General features: G+C 62.7%; 1 protein-coding gene across 3 annotated transcripts; it reads right to left on the minus strand.

Annotated features, from left to right (window-relative positions):
* Positions 1-253: 253 nt before the first annotated feature.
* MED24 (mediator complex subunit 24) lies at positions 254-17,519 on the minus strand. 3 transcript variants are annotated; one of them, XM_050985771.1, is made up of 26 exons: positions 17,139-17,519; positions 15,848-15,900; positions 14,850-14,932; positions 14,358-14,396; positions 12,930-13,003; positions 11,648-11,871; positions 11,060-11,171; positions 10,416-10,566; positions 10,110-10,223; positions 9,388-9,435; positions 9,160-9,242; positions 8,756-8,842; positions 8,352-8,463; positions 7,660-7,802; positions 7,009-7,046; positions 6,297-6,379; positions 4,925-5,103; positions 4,721-4,820; positions 4,242-4,417; positions 3,533-3,797; positions 3,204-3,385; positions 2,804-2,966; positions 2,430-2,529; positions 958-1,035; positions 701-849; positions 254-596 (listed from the first exon to the last, which is right to left on the minus strand). In XM_050985771.1, exons 1-26 carry the CDS (start codon positions 17,201-17,203, stop codon positions 480-482), a joined length of 3,018 nt encoding a protein of 1,005 aa, XP_050841728.1. In that variant the 5' UTR covers positions 17,204-17,519; the 3' UTR covers positions 254-479. The 3 variants fall into 3 exon arrangements, with proteins under 3 accessions (XP_050841728.1, XP_030088259.1, XP_009094793.1); XM_030232399.2 differs by lacking the exon at positions 15,848-15,900 and having other exon boundaries at positions 17,139-17,518; XM_009096545.4 differs by lacking the exon at positions 15,848-15,900 and having other exon boundaries at positions 2,873-2,966; positions 17,139-17,516.
* Between the last annotated feature and the right edge of the window lie 7,264 nt (positions 17,520-24,783).

The following is a 24,783-nucleotide window of genomic DNA, read 5'->3' on the forward strand; positions in this document are numbered from 1 at the left end:
GAAGGAATTCCTACAAAAACTCATGCTCATGTGGCAGAATTCCCAACAAGATCCCATTTGAGGCTGACAGCACAGCAGGGAAGCATCCCTGCCCCACCCAGTGAGAGCACCACAGGCAGCCCACCAGCCACTCTCAGGTCCAGGACAGGGTGAGGGAGATTTCCCCTCCTGCCCAGCACAGGGCTTGGTCATCACCCCCAGGATCAAGGAGTTTTGGGGAGTCCCAGAAGCCCAAATGAGATGAGGCAAAAGCTGATTGTACAAAAGGATTGGTTTATAGAATAAAAAAAATTCGGGGGTGTCTCAGTCTCAAAAGTGCCATGAGGCAGAGCAAGGAGATGGCTCTGTGTGCTGAGGGAGCAGCCCCCCAGCAGCTGCAGGGACAGGGGCCATCCCAGGCATGCAGAGCACCAGGGAGATCCCTGGGCTCCTCAGGGATTCCCCCTGAGCAGGGATCCCCCTGGCTGGAGCAGCCCTGCTCACAGGGCAGCGATGGCCTTGGCGGCGACACGGCGACCCAGGGGCAGGCTGAGGTCTGTGATGGCCAGGACAATTTTGGGACTGGACATGGTGGACACCTTCACCAGCTCTGAAACCTGCCCAGGGACAGAGAAGCACAGGTGAGTGTGTGTCCCACGTCCTGTGGGATGCTGGGGCACTCCCCAGGCAGGGACAGGGGTGTCACAGCTGCTGGACCCACCATGGTGAAGGGCATGAACTGGAGGATGCTCCCACGGCTGCCCTGCTCCAGGCACTCCACACACTCCTCCATGAACCACTGGACAAACTGGGTGTGGGTGCCAGCTGTCTTGGCCCCCAGGATGGAAGAGATGAGCAGAAAGAGGTTTGCTGTGGGGACAGGGAGAGAGCGACAGTCAGGTCACTTCTGGGAGGCCTGAACTTCCCACTGGTGTCCCAGTGGTTGGTTGGGATCCCACAGACCCATCCCCACCTTACCCAGCACCCGGTTCAGAGGGTCCCTCATGCTGACAGTGTGGAGCTGGGAGGCAGAGAGTGAGCTGCTCATGGAACGATCTGTGGGCAGGAGCAGAGTCAGGAACAGCCTCATGGCCCCCTTGGCTGGCCAGCTCTGGCCACTCGAGGTCACCCAGCTCTGGGAGGGGCTTTGCCATGAGGCAACTGTGGAGCAGAAGAGGTTTAGGCCCCCTGTACCCAACAGTCTGTGCCAGTGGGGCACCCCAAAATCACTGGTCTCTGCCCCAGCCCTGTCCCCACTGCCAGCCCACACAGAGCCCAGGCAGGTTTCCCACGCTGTTTTTGGGGTGTGACACGTGGTGTCATGAGGGTCATGATCAGGAGCGGAGGAAAACAGCAGCAACACACACATTACACATCCTGTGTGTGAGCCAGATGTTCAACAGCTGCACAGCAGCCCTCCCATCTCACTGTCAGGGTGCAATCCAGCTATCAGAGCTGAAGCACGTCCAAATCTAGCAGCAAATCCTGGGACAGACCAGGAGGATTGAGCTGACCCCAGATGTGAAGCACTGCTGGGCACTCCTGTGGGAAGAACTGGGTCAGATCTGCTCCAATGGGATGGGAATCCCCTTGGGAAGGTTCTTGTGCACACCCCACAGCCCCTGCCCAAATCTGCAGGATCCACCTTGTGCTGCTCTGAGGATGCTCACCAGAAAAAGAAAGCCCTCCCACACTTTTCTCATGGAATCACATGAGTTACTCGGTGGCTGCAGGAAGCAGCATTTCCACATCACTGCAGCAAATAGCCCAAAAAAGTCCTGAGTGTCACTGGGAAGAGGTGGGACGGCCTCAGGAGGTAAAAGAAGATAAGTGAAATAAAGGGAAAAGCCCATATTTCAACAGTAATGAAACCAAACTGAAACCGAAGGTCAATGGATGTGTCAAAAACTAATATCTAGAGTAATTTGGGCTAAAGGGAGAAACAATGACCTGAGAATGTCCTGACTCACTGCCCAGGAGTGTGGACAACGCATGTGGGAACTGTGACAGCACCCACTTGACAGGACATGGACCCCCCCAGCAAATCCTGTGACACTGCAGGGACAGGGATGTGAGCGGGGGCCTCATCCGCTCTGCCTCAGCCTTGTTAACAGCAGTGGAATGTCAGGATTTGGCCCCAGACACCAGGAATGTCACCTCCAGCTGTGGTCTCATGAGAGGTGGCTCACCCCTGAGCCCCTAGGGTGTGGGGCACTAGCATGAAAGGAAAGGGTAATGTCACTCTTTTAAGTTGTTCTGATCCGAAAAATAAAGAAATTGACTTTTCCCAAACACAAAAACTCTAAGATCAGTCAAAAAGCACTTGAGAACTCTAAATCCTCACCCGGCCAGTCTGAGAAGGGAAGGGGTTTTGTGCAATTACACATTTCACTCCCAAAAGGGACAGGGAGACAAGGGAGCCACCCCCCCCCCTCCCTTCCTGCACTTACTGGGGCTGGAGAGGATGTTGGAATCCTCCTCGTTGGAGCTCAGCAGCCTCATGAGCTTGGAGGGCTGTGTGTCATCCAGTGGGAACAGGCTGATGTAATCCTGGGGGGAGAGGGGGGTTAGCCCCACCAGCCCCTCACCCTGCACAGGGCTGGTGACCCACCCTGGGCTCTGCACAGCCCCACAGCCCAGGATCTGATCTCTGGTAACCCAGAGCACCCCAGTCTGGGCTGGGCACATGCTGAGCAGCTCCTTACAGCCCCTTGCCCAGAAAAGAGAAAGGAGAATCCTGAATTTTAAGATTGGAAGGCCTCAGAGAACCTAGAAAAGCTGGACAGAGAGTCTGGCTTTACCCACCCACTCCTGCCACCCTCACCTTGCCCAGCCATTGCTCCTTTGGGCACAGAGAGAACCCCCAGCCAGCCCCTGCTCCATCCAGACACACCTCGATGTCCTCCCGGTGCCTCTTCTTCTGCCGGGCCGAGGCCTGGACCTTGCTGTGGGAGGAGTAGGAGCTCAGGGCACACCAAACTGAGAGCCTGGGGACAGAGCAGGGACACAGTCAGGTGCTGCCAGCCCACCTGACAATGGGGTGCGGGACAAAGCAGCTTCCTCCTCAGGGGACAGGAGGGAATGGGGACCAGAGTGGGAACTGCTGGCACTGCCAAAGCCAGAGTGGGATTTGGGTAGCTGGGATCCTCATGCCAGCACAGATCATCCCCCCATCTCCCCAAACATGCCTTGAGGAGACAGTCTCCATTGCTCTGGGGTCTTACTTGGCCAGAGCCTTCCCAGGGGGGTCCATGAGGGTGTGCCACTTGGAGGAGTCTGTCAGCAGGTTGGGCAGGATGTGGCCCAGCAGTGTCAGTGTCAGCTGGTGCATGTCCAGGCAGAAGATGGCATAGAGCAGCTCCACAGCCCTCAGTGTGTGCTCCTTCCGTGTCTCCTTCAGCAGCTCCTGCAGGGTGGAGGGGAGAGGTGGTCCTGCCCCATTCTCCAGTGCCCAGCACCCAGCCCAGGGACACCCAGGACACTGGGAACACAAACCAGACCCACCATTCCTGGCCTCAGCACCCCACCCAGCACTAGGGGTCCCTCCTGATACCTTGACCAGGTTGTTGCAGAACCAGTACACGCCCCCCATGTGCAGCAGGGTGTCAAAGATGTGGATGGAGCGGCTGTCAACCCAGCCCTTCTCCAGCACCTTGGTGAACACACTGGTCAGCACCTCCTTGATGGGCTTCTTGGGGGGCAGAAGATTCCAGTAGGGAATGGTGTCCATGCCAGTGGAGGGGAATTTGATCTGCGTGGCCGTTTGCTGCAGGACGTCTGCACACATGTGCTCCAGGATGGAGCTCATGATCACCACGCTGGGGTGGAGAGATGGTGTCAGGGCACAGGGAAGGAACAGTGGGGCACAGAGACAGAGAATGGCATGGCACTGGGAAAGGAGAGCAGGGTAGAGAACGGCACAGGAAGGGACAGCAGGGCACAGAGATAGAGAATGGCAAGCACTGGGGAGGGACAGCAGGGCAGAGAGTGGCACAGCACTGGGGAGGGACAGCAGGGCAGAGAGTGGCATGGCATCAGGAAGCAGAAACAGAGAAGATGGCATGGTACTGGCAAGAAGAAGAAGAGCAGGAGACAATGGCACTGGAAAGTGGAAACGGGGCAGGAGGCAGCATGGAACTGGGAAGCAGAAGCAGGGCAGGAGATGGCACAGAATCAGGAAGTGGAAAAGGGGAAGCAGGGCAGGAGACGTGGCCCTGGGACACAGCTGCAGGGCAGGAGCAGGCCCGTGTCCCCGAGCTCACCGCTCATTGTAGAACTGCAGCGTGTTCTCCCCGTACAGGGGGGTGGCGAGCTGCCGGATCATCTGCAGAGACTTCTCCCGCTCATCCAGGCCCAGCATGCGGACGTGGGCCACCAGCCAGGCCACTGCACACACTGCCATGCTGCACACCTTCCCCTTGATGTTTTCTGTGATTTTCTAGGAGAGGAGATAAGCACAGCCAGGTGGATGTGCAGCCGTCACCTCCTAGGGCTGTGGGTCCTGACTGCAAGGTCCCAGCCCTTCTCTCCTCCATGTGTGACACTGTCCCTGCCAATCCCACTGCCACCCACAGGGCAGTTTGGAGCAGGAACAAGGGGCTGGAGCCACACCAGTTTCCCACTTCCAAGTGGCAAGCTCCAAGGCAGCTGTCAGAGCGATCAGGGCAGGAGAACAGGGTACCCCAGAGCTTCTGGAACCTTGACCCCTCCTCAGCTCCACTCTGCCCCCCACCAGCCCCACCTGGATCGACTCAAAGGTGAGGACTCCATTCTCCCAGGCATTGAGGATCTCCAGTATGGCAGCTGAAATGCTCAGACACACCTCGTGCCACTTCATCTGCCTGTCAGGGAGAGATGGGGATTCAGACCCAGCTGTGGAGCCAGGGCAGCTGGGCTGGAGGCTCCCCCCAGACTTGGCAAGGTGGGCACACAGGTAGGCTCTTACACCAGCTTCATCTCAGAAGAGTTGTTGAGGAGGGCAACCAGGGACTCCACCTTGGTGGAATCCGGGCGGAAGCAGGGGTGGTCGGGGTTGAGGATCTTCCCCTCCTCGGGCATGCAGGTCAGCATCCAGGTCTCGAAGAAGGGCACCTCGCCTGGAGGGTTGGAATCCGACAGAATCACCTGGAAAGGAACCAACACGGGGTCTGCATCCCACAGGGACCCTGCTGGAGACCCTGAGGTCTGTCCCCACCCGGGGGTCTGTCCCCCACCCTGGGGTGCTCATGGCCATGGGAACAGCGCCGCCCTGTGGCCTGGAGGGAGGGACAGGCACCGGTCAGGCCCCAGCAGGGCACTGGTCAGCCCCTCGGAGGCACTGGTTTCCCCTCTGTGGGTTGTGGTTTCCCCCAATACCAGGGTGTTTCCCAGCAGAACACAGCCCAGCTCAGAGCAGAGATGCCAGGCCAGCTGTGAGTGTGGCCACGGGGTCACAGTGTCCAGCTCAAACAAGTCCCTTGTTCCCCCACCCCACCAAGCCATGCATAAGGTCCCTGGGGCTGGGGTCACACAGCCCAGCTGGGAGGGTCCTGTGGGGGCCATGAGCTGGGAACCCCACACGTCACTTCCTCCCCTCAGCCTGTGGCACCCAGGGGACACTATTTTTGTCCAAAAAAGTTTCACACATCTGTTCAGCAGCAGCTGGGCAGGAAAGCTGCTGGGCTGGGGAGGGGGAGATGAGATCTCATTGGACAGCCCTGGGCACATCCATCCCTGCCTGGTCTCCCGTCCCTGCTCCCAGGGCTGGCTGGGCAGGACCCTTCTCTCCCCCTCTCTGCATTCCCAGTGTTTCAGTATCGTTTCTCGTCCCAGCACACACAGATGTCGAAACCGGGAAAATTTTCATGCAACCCAAGTGCAGTTTCCTGAGCAGGGCTGGGAGTTCCTCCTTGGACGAGGAGGGCTGACACTGCCTGGCCATGCCAACCAGTACCAAACTGGAGGGGCAAACTGGGAGCAGTCCGGTGAGCTGCAAGGCCATTGGAAGCAGCATTCCCACTGATCCCACCAATGGAGCATAGCCCAAGTCCTTGGGGAGGTGACAGTCAGTCCTGCTCCATCACCTGGCACCCAGAGAGCCCCAGGGACAGATTTCCAGGTGACAGGCGCTGGGTGCTCTGCCCTGGGCTATGAAGTGGCTGCAGGGACAGGAGGGACAGTGGGAACAGTGGCAGGCTGGCCACTAGAGGAGGCTGATAGGCTGCAGCAGCGCAGGCCTGAGCTGGCAGGTTTGAGAGCCCCTCTTAGGATCCAGCCTCATCCTCCCCCTCCCTCACAGGATCCAGTCCCACCCTCTCATCCCCTCGGAGGATCCTTACCTCTGAGCCATAGGTCTGGGCCACATGGCACAGCATGAGGAAGGAGATGTCAAAGAGCAGAGCCCGGACTGGGCCACTCTTGGCTGAGGGAGGAGAAATAAAGACCTTGGCACTCTCTGGGCTCAGCAGGAGGAGGGAAGCAGAAACCCACAAACACGGGGGCCAGGGCCTTGCTTCCCCCACAAAGAGTTTCTAACTCCCCCAGTGTGAACAAAGGGATGTTTCAAGTGCCTCCCACCACCTCATCTGCCTCTGCTTGAGCTGCTCTTGAGTGCTCCCCCAGAGCAGCTCTGGCCTCCCTCTGGGCAGCCCCAGCCCAAGCAGGGCCCCCCCTCACCATGGAAGGTCAGAGCACTCTGCAAGTTTCATCACACAGAGTCAGAGTCCTTATCTGGGCTGTGCTGACACATCACCCCTTCCAGGGAGGGAGCCAAGGGGCCCCCAGGCTCAGCTGGGGAGAGGAAACCCACGGGAACACCCCAGATTTGGGATGGACACACACAGGAAGGTACTGTGTCCCCAGGAGCCCAGATCCCTGCTGGCACAGGGCCCCCTCCCTGCCAGCACCCCCAGCTGGGCCTGGCACAGCTCAGCTGGCTCTGGTGCCACAGCCAGTCTCAGTTTAAGCCAGCCAGGCCCCAGAACACCCCAGCATGAGCAGCAGGGGGGGCACAGCTCCAATCACCCCATGCACAGCCAAACACACACTCACAGATTTCCCCGGTGATTTGCTTGGTGAATTCATTCAGCCTGGAGAGGCAGAAAGTGGCAGCAAAGCATGATCAGTCCAACCAGACAATTCCCAGCTCTGACACAAGCAGGGGGCTGCCTGGCCTGGAGACCACCCTAAACTCCATCCCAGCACAGAGGGGCGGGAGATGCAAGGCCCAGCTCTGCAGACACCCTCCAGCACCACAGGGACAAGTCACCTCCTCCCTGTGGTCACCCCACACCAGTGGGCTCTCCCCAGAGCCAGCTCTGAGGGCATTTCAGAGCACAGATCCCCAAAGAGACCCCCCAAGCCACCTTGGGGGAGCCCATCACACAGCCCCATGTGTGTGCTGGTGCAGGTGCACTAACCAGGACATGTGTGTCTGCAGAAGGCAAGGACACACTGCCCTGGATCCAGGACTTGGCCACAGCCTTCAGTTTTCTGAACACCCCCAGACCAACCTGGCTCCAATTCTCTGTTCTGTTAATGCAGAGGCAAAGATGGGGTGCTGTGGGGTGCAGCAACTCTGAGATCCCGGCCCTCCCTAGGGCCACAGGCACATCCAGCCCTGTCTAGAGGACAGTTTAGGGGGCTGCCTGTTCCCCCAGCCCCTTGGTCACCAGTCACAGTGCCACTCAGGTGGACACTCACTTGACAAACTTCCGAGCAAAGGATTTCAGCTTCCCAGTGGCTGCTGCTGCTGCCAGCAGCAAGTCCAGGCTCTTCCCAGACAGCATGTGACCCAGGACCCCCAGCAGGCCCTCAGGAGACTTGGAGTGATCTGCATCCATGGTCTACAAGCAAAAAAGTAAGAGGAAATGGAAGTCATGGGAATGTGTGCTACAGAGTAGCAGCAAACTCCAAAGTTGATCAGCTGCAAGAGCCGTCCCTGAGCTGTCCCTGAAGAGCAGGGACCTGCTGGATTTGGGAGAGGTGGGATGGAGACCTCTGAGCCCCTGCCACCAGCAGGAAAACATCCCCTGTCACTCAGTAGCAGCAAAACAAGCAGAGTGACACAGGGACATGGGGAGTCCCCAGGGAACAGGGGGGATGCACACAGAGAGCAGCTGAGCGGGACGGGCAGAGCTGGCTGGGCTCAGGCTGCTGGCACTGATGACATGCCACCTGACAGCTCCTGCAGCTTCCTGGGAAGGAGGAGGGGAGCTCCTCATCTCCACAATGGAGCAGCAAGGCTCGAGTGATTCCTCCACTACTCCACCCCAGGGCAGGGAGAAATCCGGCGCTTCCCAACTACTCTGGCTATCTGCTTAGACTGATGCTGCTGGCAAAGGGCTCCAGGCCTGAGCCCAGCTAGCCCAGCAGGGCTGCAGAAGGACACTGACCTTCAGGATGTTGGTGACAGTGGGCTCAGCCCTCAGGATGAGCCCAGGGTTTGGCTGGATGTTGGCATTCTCGGCCGATTTCAGGGATGGAGAGTTTTCCTTGTCTGCAGCCCTGGGGGACCCCAAAGAAGGGCCAGTGTGTAGGAATCCATCACCCTGCCTCCCTCCCTCCACCCAGTGGCACCCTCAAGGGACAGCCTCTGCCTCGGGCCACCACCAGCTGTCTGAGGGGACAGACTCTACCTGTACCCAACCTGTCCCAAAAGCAGCATCCCATTCCCCCAGGCCACCATGTCCCAGTCACAGTCCCCCAGTGTCAGCACAGCTGCTCCCTCATGCTCCCCCCAAAACCAGGTGCCCCAGCCCCACTTGTGGGGGCTCTCCAGACTCTGGGGTGGCTGTACCGTTTGTCGATGAGGTTGTTCATGTTGGCCTCGGAGAGCAGCCCCTGCTTGCTGCACTCCTGCAGGAGCAGGCTCATGCAGTTGCAGCTGGAAGAGAGAGGAGAGCTGTAGCCCCAAGGACAGCATTCCTGTCACCCCAGACAGTGCCACAAGGCAGGGGGATCATGAGCTGCCCTCCTGGCCCTGTCCCACCCCTCCGAGGGTGCTGCAGGGTCCAGAGCAGCTCAGGGTGTCACACACGTGACTCAGCTGTCACACACTCACTGCCTCACTCATGTGGCAGCAGCAGCTCCTCAGGAAGAAGAAATGGGATCAGAAACTAACCCAGCCCTGCCAGGAGCTGCCCCAGCACCCACACTGAGGACAGGGTGGCTGTGGCAGCTGTGGCCATGGTGAGCACTCACTTGCAGCGCTGGTCGGCTTTGTCGAGCAGAGGGGTCAGCTTCAGCAGAAACTCAAAGGCACAGTTCACATCCTCAGTGAAATCCTGACAAAGACAAAGCCAGGCACTCAGCTCACCATGCTACTGGCACAGGCCCACCTCCCCCTGTCCCCACCTGCTCCATCAGGGAAGGTTTTTGGGACAGGGAGCATTTCCCCGTGCAGGCCAGGCACAGCACCATCAGTCTCACCTTGTCCCCTTGGGGATACTTCTTGAGTTTAACCAGCACTTGGGGCATCTGAAAGACACAGGGCATGGAGTGACATGAGGGCAGACCCCATTCCAAGCTGGGACCCACCCCCAGCAGCACCAGCCCACACCAACACAGTTGCACACAGCTGCTCTCCCAGCCCAGGAAAGCAGCATTTCTGGAGCAGTGTGTGCACCCAGGGGACTTTGTGCCCCTGTTCCCCTCTGCAGTGTCCTTCCACCATCACCTGGAGCCACATTTCCCCCATAACATCTCAGGAAAACTCACTCTGCCTCACAAAATGAGGATGGGCTGAAAAGAGGTCCCTGACAGCAAAGTTGATGCTCAGTGGGTGACAGGAGGGCTCAGGTGGGGTAGACCCCAAGGGGCACATTGTGGGGAGTGGGGGCCACCCTGAGGAGAGCATTGTAAGGAGTGGGGGGTATACTCTGAGGAGTGGGACACCCCAAGGGGCACATTTTGGGGTGTGGGGGGAATCCAAGGAGAATTCTGAGTGGGTGAGGGGCATGCTGTGGGGATGGAAGGCATCCCAAGAGACACGAGGTGGGTGAGTGGCACACTGTGGGATGTGGGCACCCCAAGGGGCATACTGCAAGAAAGAAGGACTTATTGCTCTGGCAGAGCTCAGGGCTCAGCAGGAGCCAGACCTGCAGGGAAAGGACAGCAGTGGGCAGAGATTCAGTGCTGAGGCTGGGCCCTACCTTCAGGAAGGTGAAGGCTGTCCACTTGAGCTCCTCTGTGCCCTCAGGACACTCGATGAGGCCCACAAAACAGGCCTTCCAGATCTCCAGCACGAAGAGAGGGGAGGGGATGCGCTGTGGGGAACACACACAAACCCTCCCAGTGCTGGGCTGGCAGCAAAACACATCCCCCAACACAGCCAAACCCCTGCTGAGGTGTTGATGGGCTCCTGCTGCTCCCCTGGAGCAGGACCAGCACAGGGAAGGCACATGGCCTGGCCCCACAGCCCCAGGCTGCCTGAGCTGAACACACTGTCACTTCTGTACCTGCATCCTCTTCACCATCATCAGCTGCTCCACCAGTGGCTGGGTCTCTCCTGTGAGGTTCATGGTGCCCTCCAGCAGCACCACAGCGTGCACAGTGGGGAAGCCTGTCTTGTTCAACTGCTCTGAGTGGACTGAGAGCATGGTGGGGATGCTGGGTGGAAGAGGACAGCCCAGGGTCACTGAAGCCCTGCAGGGACAGATTCCTGCTCCTCCTGTCCCACTCCCATTCCCTGGCCAAACCCCTGACCTTTGCTGCCCCGGGGCAGGACACTGGAACACCTGGGAGCTCCAAGGCTCAGCCAAGCCTTTTGGCCCTAGGAGCAATTCCAGGGAGATCCAGAGCAGGGACAGCAGCCCTGGTGTGGCCAGAGCAGCTGAGGGATAGTAAAAGGTCTCAGGGTCACCAGTGGAGCAACCTCTGGGTAAGACTCCTCTGCAACTAATCACTGCTAGCTCTGTCCTCTCTCCTCTAGGCAGCCCCTGCTGGAGCAGGGATCTGAGCTGGGAAGGGATGGGGAAGCAGGGAGCCAGTGTGAAGGCAGGCAGGAGCCTCTCAGTCCTCAGAGCAGGGAGTTTGGGGGACTCAGAGTGAGGCTCAGACCCATTTTGCCCCCTGAGCCCGTGGGGCAGCAGCACACAGCCACCTCTTGATGAGGGACACGCAGTCATCAGCCTGGCTCCGCAGCGGGGAGCTGCCAAGGTTGTTCAGGTTCTCTCCCAGCTTGAGCAGGGACTGCTCCACGGTGGTCCAGGAGGCTGAGGAGGGAAGGCAGGGATTCAGTGAAGGGAAATGGGGAAACCAGGCAGGCCAGCTCCAAGGTCTACAGCAGCCCAGACAGCCTGAAGAGGCTGGGAGTCCCCACAGGTGATGCAAGCACAACCCAGGGGTCTGTGTGCTCCCAGCAGGTCCCACCCCAAGCCCAGCCTGGCACAGCCTCCTGGCCAGACACAGATGAAGGCGTGGGGCTGTGCCAGGCTGTCGGAGCACAGCGCCCGCCACGCACCCAGGAACAGCTCCCGCAGCCTTCATATTAATTCTGCTCCTCTTCCAAGGCAGCACGCAGGGGAGGGGGCAGAGAGTGGCACAGAGCCAGGGAGGAGACGGTTACAGCAACAGGGCTGGAAGATGGATAGGCTTGGAGCCGCAGGGACAATGCGGCAGGAGCCGGGCAGGGGGAAGGGAGAGGTGCCAATGACATCTCTCCAGGGCCAGCGCAGGGACAGGGACGTACACGTCTCCTCCAGCTTGGCAATGTGGATCAGGGCACGGTTCTTGGTGCTGCTGAGCATTTTCTCCAGCCTCTCCAGGCACATCTTCAGCTGGTTCTCCGCCGCCGCCTGCTCCAGCGGCTCCTTCACCTTCTCGGCGTAGAAGGTGGCGCAGCGCAGGAGCCAGGTGAGGGCACTGAGCAGTGCCCGGCACAGGCTGATGCACTCCTCGGCCTTGCCATGGCAGCTGGGACAGGAGACAAGTGGGAACATGCTCACTGTGTGTGTGGAAACTGAGGCACAGACACTGGGTAAGCTGGGGAACCCAAAAGTAAGTCCTGCACTCCCAGCCCACTCCTCTGCTGCAGATCCCAACCTGCTCACCCCACTGGCATTCCCGCTGTGCCAGGGGGAAGGAGACACCCCCAGCCCCCACCATGCAGCCTCCTCGCTGGCCTCTCCACTACAGGGAAACTTTCCAAGCTTTTAATCAAATTATCTTGCTAAGGGAGGCTCAGCATTGATCAGCACGCTGCGAGAGGTGAACGCTTTCCCCTCCTGATGCACAAATCATCGGGGCCAGAAGTTTTGATCAAATTAAGCAGAGGATCAGAGCAGGCAGGAGCGGATTAAGGGTCGGCTCTGCAGTTGGCCAGCGACAGCTCCTTGTCAACATCTGCCACTGATGCATATTCATTGCTGCTGCTTCATTTCATCTCATTGAAGAGCCTTCCTCATCCTCCTTCTCCTCCCACTGTCCCTACCACAAGCTCCTGCCTCCCAGAAGAGGCTGTCAGGGGTTAACAGGAAGATTTCTGAGCTTTCTAAAAAAGTTTTTTGTGGCCTGAATTGTCTGGACTCCCCTGGGTCCTGCAACACCAGCGGAAGAGCATAAAGGAAAAAAACAAGGCAGTGCCTAGGGCAGGACCAGAGTGGGACATGCAGCTGGGGCCTGGGAAGGTGCAGAGGGAAAGGAAATAGAGACCCTCAGACCACGAGTCTTACACCTACCCCATCTAGCTGAACTGGGAAGGAAAACCACAGTGAGGTTTATCCCAGAATAGGGGGCTTTTTCTGGCAGCTTCCCACAAAGCTGGGGGGGCTCAGATTCCCTCTGCTGTCCCTGTGCTGGCACTCATGAGGCAGCAACTTGGTAAGGAACACAGAGTTGGAGGGGGAACGTTCCTTCCTCTGCCAGGGTGAGTATTCTGGGATCAGACAGGACCCCCAGGCTCTGCTGGTTCCTGGTTTCTGCCCATGGGACAGCCAGGGCAGAGATGGCAGCGCTGGAACACCACACAGTACCTGAGGCGGTCACAGAACATGTCCATGATCTCCAAGAGCGACTGGACACACAAGTCCCGGGAGAAGTCATCGAACTAGAGCAGGGCAACACAGAGAGGCTTCAGATGGGGACTGCTCCGGCAGCTCGACACAAGCTTAAGCCCTTCCTCCAGGGCCGGGCCAGGCTCTGCGGCCACAGGACACTCCCCCTGGCAGCTGCCCAGAAGCCACTTGAATGAGAAGTAGGTCAGGGCTGTCTGTCGGCCAGGTCGTGCCCTCCCGGGGTGCCGAGAGGCGGTGGGGCCGCGGCAGCAGGGCCGGGGCTGGGTTTTCTCCGCAGCCTCAGGCCGGGGCTGCACTGGCCTGGCGCGGCGGTGGTGGCCGGATGCCAGCCCCCTGCCCACCCCCGGTTTGGTGGGGCTGGCAGCGTCAACAGCCCGGCCGGCCGCGGGGCTGGGGGCGGGGGGCAGCAGAAGCGCGGCCCCCCCGCCTCCTCCCGGAGCAGATGGGGAGCCCCGCCGGGCCGGAGCTTGCCCGCAGCTCCGCGCTGGGCCCACGCTGCGCTGAAGGAGGAAGGCTCGGCTGTCAAGGTCAGCGCTGTGCCCGCCCCTCCGAACGGGCAGCGACGAGGCATCGGCTAACAGCAACGAGCCCGAGCCCTTGAGCAGAGCTGGGCTGGGCTCTGCTCTACCCTCCCCCGGGAGCCCCCCCGGATTGGCGCTGGGACACCTGGAGGGGTCCCCACCTCGCCGGAGCTTCATGGCACAGCTCCAACCTCAGCCTGCAGTCCCCCAAAATTTTCAATGCTGACTGCCAGCAAAGTTCTCCTCCCATCCCCGTAACAACAACGAGGTGGGGGAAGAGAAATCATTCTCCCTGAAACCACTGCTCCTTTGGTCACCCTGAGTAGGGCACCAGAGGTGACCCTGACAAGGAAGAGAGTGGGGGATCTGTCTTAGCCTGTGAGGGGCTTCCCAACACCAAACAGAGGCAGCCATTAAGGGTGCTCAGTGTCCCCATGGAAGCAGCACAGGGACACAGAGCACAGCTGAGCGTGGTGTGTGGCTGCAGCCGCATGGCCCAGGCCCTGGCAGCTCCTCCATGGCCAGCTCTGTTCCCCACATTGCTGCCAGCACCACCGGCCACAGCGGGATGTGGTTTCCAGCAGTTGGGATGAGGTTACACACAGGCAGGAGCCTGCCAGGCCCCCCAGGGCAGAGGGACAAGGCACTGACACCCCCAAAACCCCCTGGGACCCATGGCAGCCCATCCCCAGGGGGACACAGAAAGGCTTGGGCATTAATCTGTGCTGGCTGCCTGCTGCTGACTCAGCCCAGGACGTTGCTTTCCACTTGACCTATATTTGGTGGGAGTTTGTGGGGAGGGAAAGGGATTTGTGGGGTTGTGGGTAAAGAGTGAAACCTCTGAGAGCACCTGTCAGAGCCCTACCTTGCTGATGGCCATCAGCACCGTGGAATAAGACACCATCTACAAGAGAGAAAGCCAAAACAAGCGTGGTGTCACAGGGGCTCGTTGCTGAGGAACGGCAAGGTCAGGGCACGGCCCTGCTGCCTGTCACCGCAGACGGGGCCGGGGCCGGGGCGCTGACCCGGCACAAATCCAAACAGACATTTTTAGGTGATGGCTGATGTGTTTCACACAAACTTTAGGCGATATTAAATGCCAGGATATGGAAGCGTGGAGCTCACAGTGAGTGCGGAGCCTCTCGGGGGGCAGAATTCCCACCCTGGGCGATGGCAGAGGCTATTTATGGAAACATCCCTGCCCAGGGCATGCGCTGAGCCCTCCACTGCCTGCCCCGGCCCCAGAGAGGCTCATATGGGGGATTTGGGGTGCCTGTCCACCACCAACACCCCAGCTGCTTTGCCCAACCTCAGTGAGGCTGCCAGGTGACCCCCAGCAGCACCAGCAGGTCCTTACCTGGGAGCTGATGGCGTATTTCAGGTAGGACAAGATGAGTGGGTTTGGGGATGGCCCGATCATGGCCTGCTCCAGGAGAGCCTCTGCAAGGAAAGAGGGTCCCAGGTCAACACATGGGGACACACAGACACACTCTGTTGTGCCCTCATCCCACAGGGAAGCTGGCAAAGCCCAACTGCACCAACCACAGAGATTCCAAATAAGTTTTCTCCTAAATTCACTGAATCCCACAATTTTCTAATCCCTGACGGGCACAGGCCGGTAAATAATTCAGGCAGAGCTTTCAGCCTCCTGCTCCAGCCCCGAAACTGTTGCTGCTGCTGCTCTCCACATTCTCCTCCCTCCCACTTCTTGCCAAGAGGCTCCTGCAGCCTCCACTGAGTGTCTTTTACCCAGGCACCTGGGGCTGAGCTTGGGGCCACCAGTCCCCTGCACTGGGCGCAGCCCTGCCCGTCTGGCCCTTGGTGGCCCGAGGGGCTCTGCCCGCCCCATCTGCTCAGCCAAGCCTTTAATTGCCCATTTGAACCATGGCAGAGTGCAGGAAGCACCTCCCTGAGCAGGCCCCGGGCTGCAGAGCAGGCTGCAAGTAGGTCAGAGCACCCAGATGTAAAAGGGGGAGCAGCAGCCGGGTGGGAAGCTGTCACCCCAAAGCCAAGGAGGAGGAGCCACCACCGGATCCTGAGGGAGCAGGAGACTCCCTGGGTCTCCCTCCAATGCTGAATCCTGGGCCAAGAGATGAGGACAGAAGGCTGGTGGCAGCCATCCCCTCCCCAGCCCATCCCAGAATGTCACCACAAGCCAGCCACATGCTGCTCCCCACTGCAGACGTGTCAGCAGCGATCTGCCAGGCCCTGCCGTGATCCTGGCAGCTCGTGCCAGCTTTCCCTCCTTTGTACTTCCAAGCTGAAAGGCATGAGCTTGGGAAAGGACAGCTCTGGGGGCTGTGGCGAGGAAAGGAGCTGCTGTTCCAGCCATCAGGAGCTCGGGAATGGGCTCACCCTGTGTGCAAACAATGCTCAGAGTCAGGGCCAGCATCCTGCTTGTGTGGCTCCTAAAAGGAAAAGGGGACATGGCTCCTTCTTCTCCTGGCACAGGAGCTACCCCAAAAAAGCCACTGAGCTTTGGCTAAATGTGGGCCAGGAGAAACCCATTCCTGCAGAAATAATAGGGAATTATCCTCTCTGTGTCTGCTTTTGGGGATACACTGATGAGCCCAAGCCAAGCACCCCGCAGGCCTTGCTGCCAGAGGAGCAGGAGCCAGTGCCACCAGGGTGGCAACAGACACCTGGGAGCCCCAGGGACCAGCTGGGCAGCAGCAGGACCAGCCCTCGAGCCAACCACCCCCACCCCCAGCAAATCCATCCAGAGCAAAGCCATCTCCCCACGGCCACAGCTCCATTTGGTCCCTCCAGCCACACCTCGGAGATGACAAACCCAGCAGGGACAGCTCAGCAGTGGGGACAGGGTGTGACAAAAAACAGGCACTGACAGAAAATCCAATGGGAGGATGGGGAGAAGGGAAAAACATGCACAGGGGAAAGATCCCCACACTCAGAGGAGTGAGAGCTGCTGCCTGTGTGGGGCTGGTTCCTTTAAACCCCCTGGAGCAGCAGCTCTGTTTATTTATCCCGGGACTTGCTGCACAGGGAAAATCCCAGCACCAAGTTTCTATAATTAGCAGGAGAGCCTGGCAAATCTTTAAACCAGTCCTAGCCTTTGGCAGAATTTCTGTGAAATGCCCTTGAATTGGGCTGGGAAGCAGCCTTGGGAGTAACACCTGGCTCCTGTGCAGTGCTAGAATCAGGAAATCAGGGAATCATTAAGGCTGGAAAGACCTCCAAGAGCATCTCACCATAACCCAAATCCCCTGGAGCCACATCCACATGGTAACTCCAACACAGCCTGTTCCAACGCCTAACCACCCTCTCAGTGAAGAAATTTCTCCTCATTTCCAACTTAATTTTCTCCTGGCTCAACTCAAAGCTGCTTCTCCTGTCCTGAAAGCTACGCTGTGCTGACCCCTGAACCCTCCCATGGGGAAAAAGGAGGGAATGACTCCAAAACAGGGGGAACAGTTGAGAATGGGCTGACATGGCTGGGAATGGGAATTTTGGCGTGAAAAGCAGTGTGGGAAAGGGGGGGGGGGGTCGGTCCAAAATGCAGTAAGGACCCCATAATACCCCAAAGGGCGGAACACTGGGGGCAACACCCAAACACACCCGTGAGGACCCCCCAAAACAGCCCAGTGTGCCCAGAAAAGGAGGAGGAACCCCCCGCCTCCCCCCCGACCTGCCAAGTTGAGGATGTCCCAGGTGGCTCCGCGGGGGAAGAACCGCTTCATGTTTATGGCCCATTGATAGTCGCTCCAGCGCTCCTTCCAGGCCTGCAGGATGGCCTGCTTCAGGTTCACCACCTTCATGGTCACCCTGCCGACGCACAGCTCAAGGCGAGGGGGACGGAGCGCTGAGCCCAGAACGGGCCGGCGAGCGCGGGGAAGCGGCCCGGCGGCTTCGGAGGGCCGCAGCTGGGGGTCTGCCCGCTCCCCGGGCCTGGAGGAGCTCGGAGCCGCCCCGGAACCCCCCGGTGCCCCCGAGGTTCGGTGCCTGCGGGTCCCGCCGGGTCCCGCCGCCCCTCACCGCGGCCCGGTGCCGCCCTCAGAGCCTGGGCACCGCCATTGAGGTACCTGCCAACAAAGCGCACGCTGATTGGGCGGCGGGGCAGGGCTGGCGCGGGGGGTGATGGGAATTGTAGTTCGGATGGGCTAGGCCGGGCGGGGGCGGGAGTGAGTGTGCAAAGGGTGGGTGGGAACGGGGGGCGAGTGTGCAAACAGCGGGGTGAGAGTGCAAACACCGTGTGGGTGAGCAAACAGGAGAGAGCGGGCTAACGCGGCGCGTGTGTGTGTGTGTGTGTGTGTGTGTGTGTGTGTAAACGTGTGGCTGAGTGTGGAAATAGGACTTGACTGTGCAAACACCGGGGGTGAGTGTGCAAGTAGGGTGTGTGTGCAAACACGGGGTGAGAATGGGGGGTTGTAAACACGGGGGTGTGCAAACAGGGCAGGGTGTGCAAATAGCAGGGGTGTGGGAAGGTGGGGGGATACAAAGACGGGGGGAGGGAGCAAATATGGTGTATATGTGTAAAGGAGGAGTCGTGCAAAACCAGTGTGAGTGTAAGAACGGGGATGTACAAACAAGGGGTGAGTGTAAAAACAAGGCATGTGCAAACGGTGCAGAGGGGTGAGTGTGCAAAGGCTCTGGGGTGGCAGCACGGTTCTCCCAGCACGTCTGTGTGTGTGTGCAGGTGTGCAAATGTGTGCATGCCCACAGGCAGGTGAGTTCACATGTGTGGATGCCCGGGCCTCTGTGTGTGTGTGTGTGTGTGTGTGTGTGTGCGTGTTCTTGCACACGTGTGCAGACACCAGCACCCCCGGGCAGGTGTGCACACACAGGTACCAGCGCAGGGGTGGGCACACACGGGTGTGCACGGCCGTGTGCTGCAGACACGTGTGTGCACACACGTGGCACAGCCATGGGCCCGGGCTGCCCCCCACCCCCTCCCTGCAGTACCAGCAGCTAAAAATATCCCCAGGGATGGTGCCAGCCGTTGCCATGGCAACGGGAGGATGGGGAGCAAGGCCGGGGGGCAACCCCCCAGAACTGTCAGCACCCCCCCCAGTACTCTCATCAACCCCCCCAGAACGCCCCCAGTAGCCCCCCAACACCTCCAGCACCCCCAGAACCCCCTGAAACCCCAACACCCCCAGGCCTCAGCACCCCCAGAACCTTCCAGCTCCCCTCCAAACCTTCAGCACCCTCAACACCGTCAGTACCCCCAGAACCCCACAGGCGAGAACCCCGGGGGAACGCCCAAGGCTCAGGAGTGGGGTGAAGACCCCCAGGGGGGTGAGGTGGGAGCTCAGTCACCCACTGCCCCCATTTTCCGGGGGGGTGTGGGGGGCTTCGCTGCCCCTTAATTCCCCGGTTAATCATTCATGGGGCCGGGGTGCAGCAAATCCCCCCGTGCCGGGGCCGGGATTAGGCGGGCAAGCAGCGGCTGCCCAGCCGGCGAGGGGCCCCGGCAGCGGGGGGGACACCCCGGCAGCGGGGGGGTCCCGCCGGGGGCAGCCCTATCCATGAGGAGGGATTTCCTGTGCAGGGGGGGCCACTTCCCACAGCTGGCCGGGGAACAGACACCACGGGGGTCTCCAGGCTCTGAGAAGCCCTGCTGGAACCCCCCCACCTTGGCACAGCACCCCCAAAGTCAGGGGTAGGCAGGGCGTGGGGGTGCTGGCGGGGTGGCAGGGTGTGCTCGGGGGGTCGCGGCTCCCCGGGGCTCCGCGGGGGCGGCCGGGTGGGGGGAAGGCGTCGAGGCTTCGGTGCCTTGGCAGGGCGCCCCGGCACAGCTGCCTCCGGCCCGGGGCCGGGGGGGCCGGAAGGGGCCGGGGCCGTTCCCAGCTCCGGGGGCAGGCGAGGGGCGAGCGGGGGCCAGCGTGGGGGGCTTCCCCTTCCTACGGGGGGCACTGGGATGGCTGGGAGCTCTGATGGCACATCCTGCTGGGGGGCACATGGCTGGTGACTGGTGTTTGGTGGGGTGTGAAGGATCTGATCCGGGCTGGGGGGACATCCCTGCGTGGTTGTCCATGCTCCCCAGCTGGTGGTGGGTGCTGCCCTATGGGGGTGCCCAGTGCTGGGGATGGAGGTGCTGGGTGTCATCCCCTTCCTGGGGGTCTTGGGGGGCACCACTGCTGACTTGGGGCTATATTTAGTGTGTCTGCCGCAGAGCAGCGGGATGAATTTTATTGTGTTTCAGCTGAGTGCCTGTGCCCCAAGAGCAGCACAGCCCCTCTAAATCCCAAATCCCCCCAAATCAGGGTCTGCCCCAGGGCACAGGGTCCCCACCCTGCTGGGGCAGTGCAGAGAGACTTGGGGTGGCCCTAGAGGCCCCTAATGGGGGACAGGGAGCTGGTGATGAGTGTGAGAGGCGCCCGTCCATGTGCTCCAGAGGGGCCATGGGCAAACTCCAGCCCTGCCTCAGTTTCCCCACTGGGATGGGGGCTGCCAGGCAGCCTCAGGCAGGGGGATCTGGGGACATGAGGTGGCGTTGAGACGGACAAGCCCCACGGGCTGGGGGCAGGAAAGCTCGGCCACAGCCTTATCGCGGGCAGACGGCTGCAGGGGGCCGTGGCCGTGCCGTGTTTGCTGAGGATAAAGTGTACGGAACAGGCGGGGAGGGGCGGGGGGGCCGTCACGCTGCCGCTGCCCCGCCACGCTGAGACCGCCAGGCAGTGGAGGAGGGCCCCAGGGTGACCCAGGGACCGGGGGGACCATGGGGGCTGTGGGGACACACGGCTGTGGGGACCAGCGGTAGCAGGAGGTCCTGGAGTCCGTCGGGGTCTGTGGGGACAGCGACCAGCAGTCCCAGGTGACACTCTCCTCCATTCCCTGGGGACCCCCATCACCTGGGGACCACCATCCCCTGGAGATCCCCGTTCCCTGCGAAGCACTGTCCCCTTGTTGTCCCTATTCTAAACAGCACTGTGCCCTGAGAGCCGCTGGGGACCCCCCCTTCCCTGGTTGTTGCCTGTGCTCCCCGAGTATGGGAAACCATCCCCTGGGCACACCCCTGCCAAGGAAACCTTCATCCCTTGGGGACCTTCCTTTCCGAGAAGACTTCATCCCTTGGGGACCCTCCTCTCCTAGAAGCCTTCACGCCCAGGAGACTCCCATCCCCCTCATCCCCTGTGTGTCACCGCACCGCCTGTGCAGCCCAGGGAGGGGGGGACCCACGGGGATGGGGGGTGGGGGGCGGCCAGACTGAACCCCCCGGGGGTCCCAGGGCCGAGCTGCGGGGCTCCGGGCGGGGGTGGGGGGGTGGCAGAGCCGCTTTAAGCCCGGGCATGACGGGACGTGTAGTCCGGGGAGGAAAAGGGGGGGCTGGGAGCAGGGGCTGCTGGGAAGGGGGTGGGGTGGCACGGGCGGGTCGGGGGGCTCCGGGGGGCGACCCTCAGCGCCCTTCCCACTGATATCCCCGGGCTCCCAGTGCACGCCACCATCCCCGGCCCCACAGCAGCTCCGGCTCCGGCCCCACAGCGGGGTACGACCCCTGTCCTCCCCCATCCCACACATCCCCCGGGGGGCGCAGGGGCAGGGCCCCCCGACGTGCGGGTTTCCTGCGGGATCGGATCCTGCCCGGGGCGGTGCGGATCTGAATGGGACCCCCGTGTCTGGTGTGCGCCCCTCCCCAGGCCGAGCTGGGCACCTCGGGGTGTGGAGCTGCCCCCTGCCTCGTGGGCACTGTCACCAACCCCCGTGGGGACCGTCCCAGATCTCCATGAGCATCATCTCCACCCCACCGCCACCCAGCGAGGGCACCGTGCCAGCCCTTCCTGGGTGCTGTCCCCAAATCCTGTGGGCAGCCTCTCCAGTCCCCACTGTCACTAGCACAGCATGGCCGTGGGCACCGTCCCCAGCCCCTTGCGGGTGCCGTGCCCTGCCCTCGTGGACACCAGGTTGTCACTGTCACAGCATCCCCGTGGGTGCTCTTCTCAGTCCCTGTGGGCACCATCCCCACCCTGCCACGGGCATCCCCCTGGGCCTCCCTGGGCACCATCTCCCGTCCCCCTTCGGTACAGCCCGCCACGCTGTGGTCGCCATCCCCCGTCCCCGTTGTCACTGTCACATCCCCGTGAGCACTGTCTCAAACTCTTGTGGCTTCACCCCACCACGGGCACCACCCCGGTGTCCCTGTGGGCACTGTCCCCAGCTCCCTGTGGGTGCCATCCCTAACCCCCCCGGGCACTTCCCCTCGCCCCCCCTGCACACAGCCCCCCACCCTGCGCTCACCACCCCCCGTCCTCGTTGTCGCTGTCACCACATCCCCGTGGGCACCGCCAGGGCTCCCATCGCGCACCCTGCCACTGCCACCGTCCCCACCCCGCCATCCCCGCGTGCCGCGCTTCCCATCCCGGGGTCACCCTCCCACGCTACGCCCGGACCCCGCCGTTCCCCCGTGGGTCCCCACGCGGGGCCGGGCGCGGCGGGTGCAGGGAGCGGCTGCGGCCGGCGGAGGGGGCTGCGGCCGCGGCGGAGCGGAGCGGGCGGGCGGCGGGGCCGGGGGAGGGAGGAGCCAGCGCCGTTCGTCCGCCGCCGCCGCCGCCGCTGCGCCCCGCTCCGCTCCGCGCCCCGCACCGCCGCTCCGAGCCCCGCTCCGCACCCCGCACCGCCGCTCCGCGCCCGCCGCCGTCGACCTCAGGTACGGCCCGAGCGGCCCCGCCGGCCCGAGCGGCCCCGCCACCCCCCGGTTGTTTACCGCCGCCCCCCCCGGGCCCCCCCGGCTGAGCACGGGCGCAGTTCGGTGCGCGGAATGGGGGGGCGGGGGGCGATCGCCTCGGGAGGCTCGGGACCCGCGGAGGGCTCGGGGGCCGCGAACCGTGAGGAAAAAACACGGGGAAAGATATTTTTTTTTTCCTTGGAAAATCCGGGCGTTTGGCGTGGGGCGGGGGGGCCGCGTTCCCCCGTGGGGGGGGGGGGGGGGCACCGCGCCCCCCACCCCCACCGCACCCGCCGCTGCTGCATGCGGGGCACGGCGCTGCCCCCCGCCCGCCACGCCACGCCACGGGGGCAGCCCCCCCCCGGCCGTGGCCCCCCGGCCCCGCGGCCCCCCCGTGGCCGTGGCGTGGCGGCGTGGCGGGGTCCGGGCCGCGGCGTGGCTCTGCGGTGATGGGCGCGGGGCCGCGCCGTGGGCAGGTCGCGGGGCCGGGCCGTGGGCAGGCCGTGGCCCTGTCGCGGCGGGGGGGGAGGACCGTGGACGGCCGGGCCGTGACGGCGCCGTGGGGTGTCCGTGAGGGTTTTAGGGGCCCCTGTGTCCGCTCCCCCGCACCCACCCCGCAGGGCGGCAGGAATGCTGCGATTTTTTTATTTTTAAAATTTTAAAATATTTTTTAAATTTTTTTTTCTGCGCCGAGAGCGGAGCGCGGGGGGGGGCGGGGGGGGCGGTTCGGCCGCTCCCGGGTAGGGCGGGGGCAGCGGGGGGGCGTCCCCGGTGCGGCGGGGCGGGGGGGGGGACCTCGAGCCCCGCACCACAGGCTTCGCCCTGAGCGGGGCGCGGGGCGTGGCGGGGGCTCCCCTCGGCACGTCGCCCCGCGGTCCCGCGGGATGTCCCCCACCCCAACCCCGGGGGGGCGGATCCTGCCCCCGGTCCGGTGTCGCCGCCGGGGTTAGGGATGCGGTCCCAGCCGGACTCTGGCGCGTCCCCACTGTGCGATGCGGGGAAACTGAGGCAAGGGAGGGCGGGCGCCACGGCCAAGGTCACCCCGGGACCGCGACCTTCAGCCGTGACCCCCCCCCGCTCGGGGCTGCCACCGGCACCGACACCGGAGCCGCACCGGGAGGCCGGGCTGCACCTCACCCCGCCTGACCCCCGATGGCACCGGGGACCCCCGCGGCTCCACTGGAGCGCTAGGGGGGCTGGGGCTGCCGTGGGGCGCGGGCAAACCCCGGTGGAACCGGTTTGGGGGGGCTCCCCTGCCCGGGGGTCTTGGCGCAGGGTGGGGACGCGGCGCGTCCCCCCCTCCCCACGGCAGTGCTGTGCGGCTGTGTGTGCCCCCCGCAATGGTGCGGACCCCGCGGGCCGGCGGAGCGGGATCCTCGCGTGGGGGTTCTCCCCGGCACCCCTCACCCTCCCGCGGCCGTGACCTTCGCGGGGCCGCGGCGGGGTCGCCCCGCGGACGGGTTCCCGGAGCGGGGAGCGCGGGCCGTACACGCCTGGTGTCCCGCACCCTGCGGAGCAGGCACGGAGGGGCTGCGGACGCACCCCTGGACCCCTCCTGAAGGGCGGCGGCTGCAGGAAGTGGGACCCCCCCCCATCCCCCGGCTCCGCTCCTCGCCCCGCGAGCGCATTCCCGGGTCAGCGGAGACCGAAGCAGCGGCGGGGCCGCCCCGAGGGTCCCATCCCGCGGACCCCCGGCCCCGCCGGACCCCGCGCAGCCGCCGGTGCGTGGGGGCGGGGCCGGACGCCTGGGTCCCCCTCCGGACTGGGGGGGATGAGGAGGAGGAGAAGGGGGGACGCGGTGGAGGCGAAGGCGGGCGCGGGCTGCGCTCCCCGAGCCCCGCTCAGGCTGGGTGCGGGCGGGGGGCGCAGCGGGGCCGCGCCCCCTGGGACAGTGCCGTTCGGGATGTCCCCCGCGCTGCAGACCCTCGGACAGGGTCGGGTGACTGCAGGAACACTGCGAGCACTGTCCCTTGCGTCCCCTTCTCAGGGGCGACAGGCTCCCACGGGCGGTCTCGGTGCTGTGTCCCGGTGCCTGTCCCTGTGTCCCCTCGTGGGTGCCCGTGCTGGGCACCTCGTGGCGGCCATCTCCCCCCTTCAAGCAGAGCCCCGCGGGGAGGGGACCCAGGAGCTCCCCCCCATCCCCGTGCACGTGAACCAGAGCCCCCGATTTAGAAACGTCCCATGCCGTGCCAAGGGCTGAGAATAGCTCCCGGCGTCCCGGCACACCTCCTGGGGCCAGGGGCACCCCGCGGGGCTCGGGGCCCGCAGCCACCCCAAAGAGCTGAGCCTTGGCACACTCTGCACACACCAGCTGCTCGGGGGTCCCTGTTGGGTGACCTTTGCAGCCTGGATAAGCAGTGACATCGGGATGAGCCACATCCTGTGTGCTGGCACAGGGGACACGCTGCTGGGGATATGGGAGTGTGGCTCTTTCTCTGCCAGGCAGCTCCTGTGGGAAGGGAAGCTGAGGTGGGATGGGGAAAAGGAGACACAGCTGAATGCTCACACACGGCAGGAAGGAGCAGCCGGTGGGGCCTTGGTTGGATGCAGTGTTCCTGGGGAATCCTGGGGGCCTTGGTTGGATGCAGTGTTCCTGGGAATCCTGGGGGCTTTGTGGGGGCTGTGGGGCCAGGGCTGGATCATGGTGCAGCTCCCCTCTGTGGTGATG

Source organism: Serinus canaria, chromosome 27 (assembly GCF_022539315.1).
Source record: "Serinus canaria isolate serCan28SL12 chromosome 27, serCan2020, whole genome shotgun sequence".
Classification (NCBI taxonomy): Eukaryota; Metazoa; Chordata; class Aves; order Passeriformes; family Fringillidae; genus Serinus; species Serinus canaria.

Excerpts from the sequence above, each read along its gene's own strand:
- MED24 (XM_030232399.2), bottom strand. The coding sequence starts at position 17,268 with ATGAAGGTGGTGAACCTGAAGCAGGCCATCCTGCAGGCCTGGAAGGAG. Across the intron at positions 4,821-4,924 it reads TCTTCTGAGATGAAGCTGGT|GCAGATGAAGTGGCACGAGG; the intron begins GTAAGAGCCTAC and ends TCTCCCTGACAG. Across the intron at positions 3,386-3,532 it reads TCTGCAACAACCTGGTCAAG|GAGCTGCTGAAGGAGACACG; the intron begins GTATCAGGAGGG and ends TCCACCCTGCAG.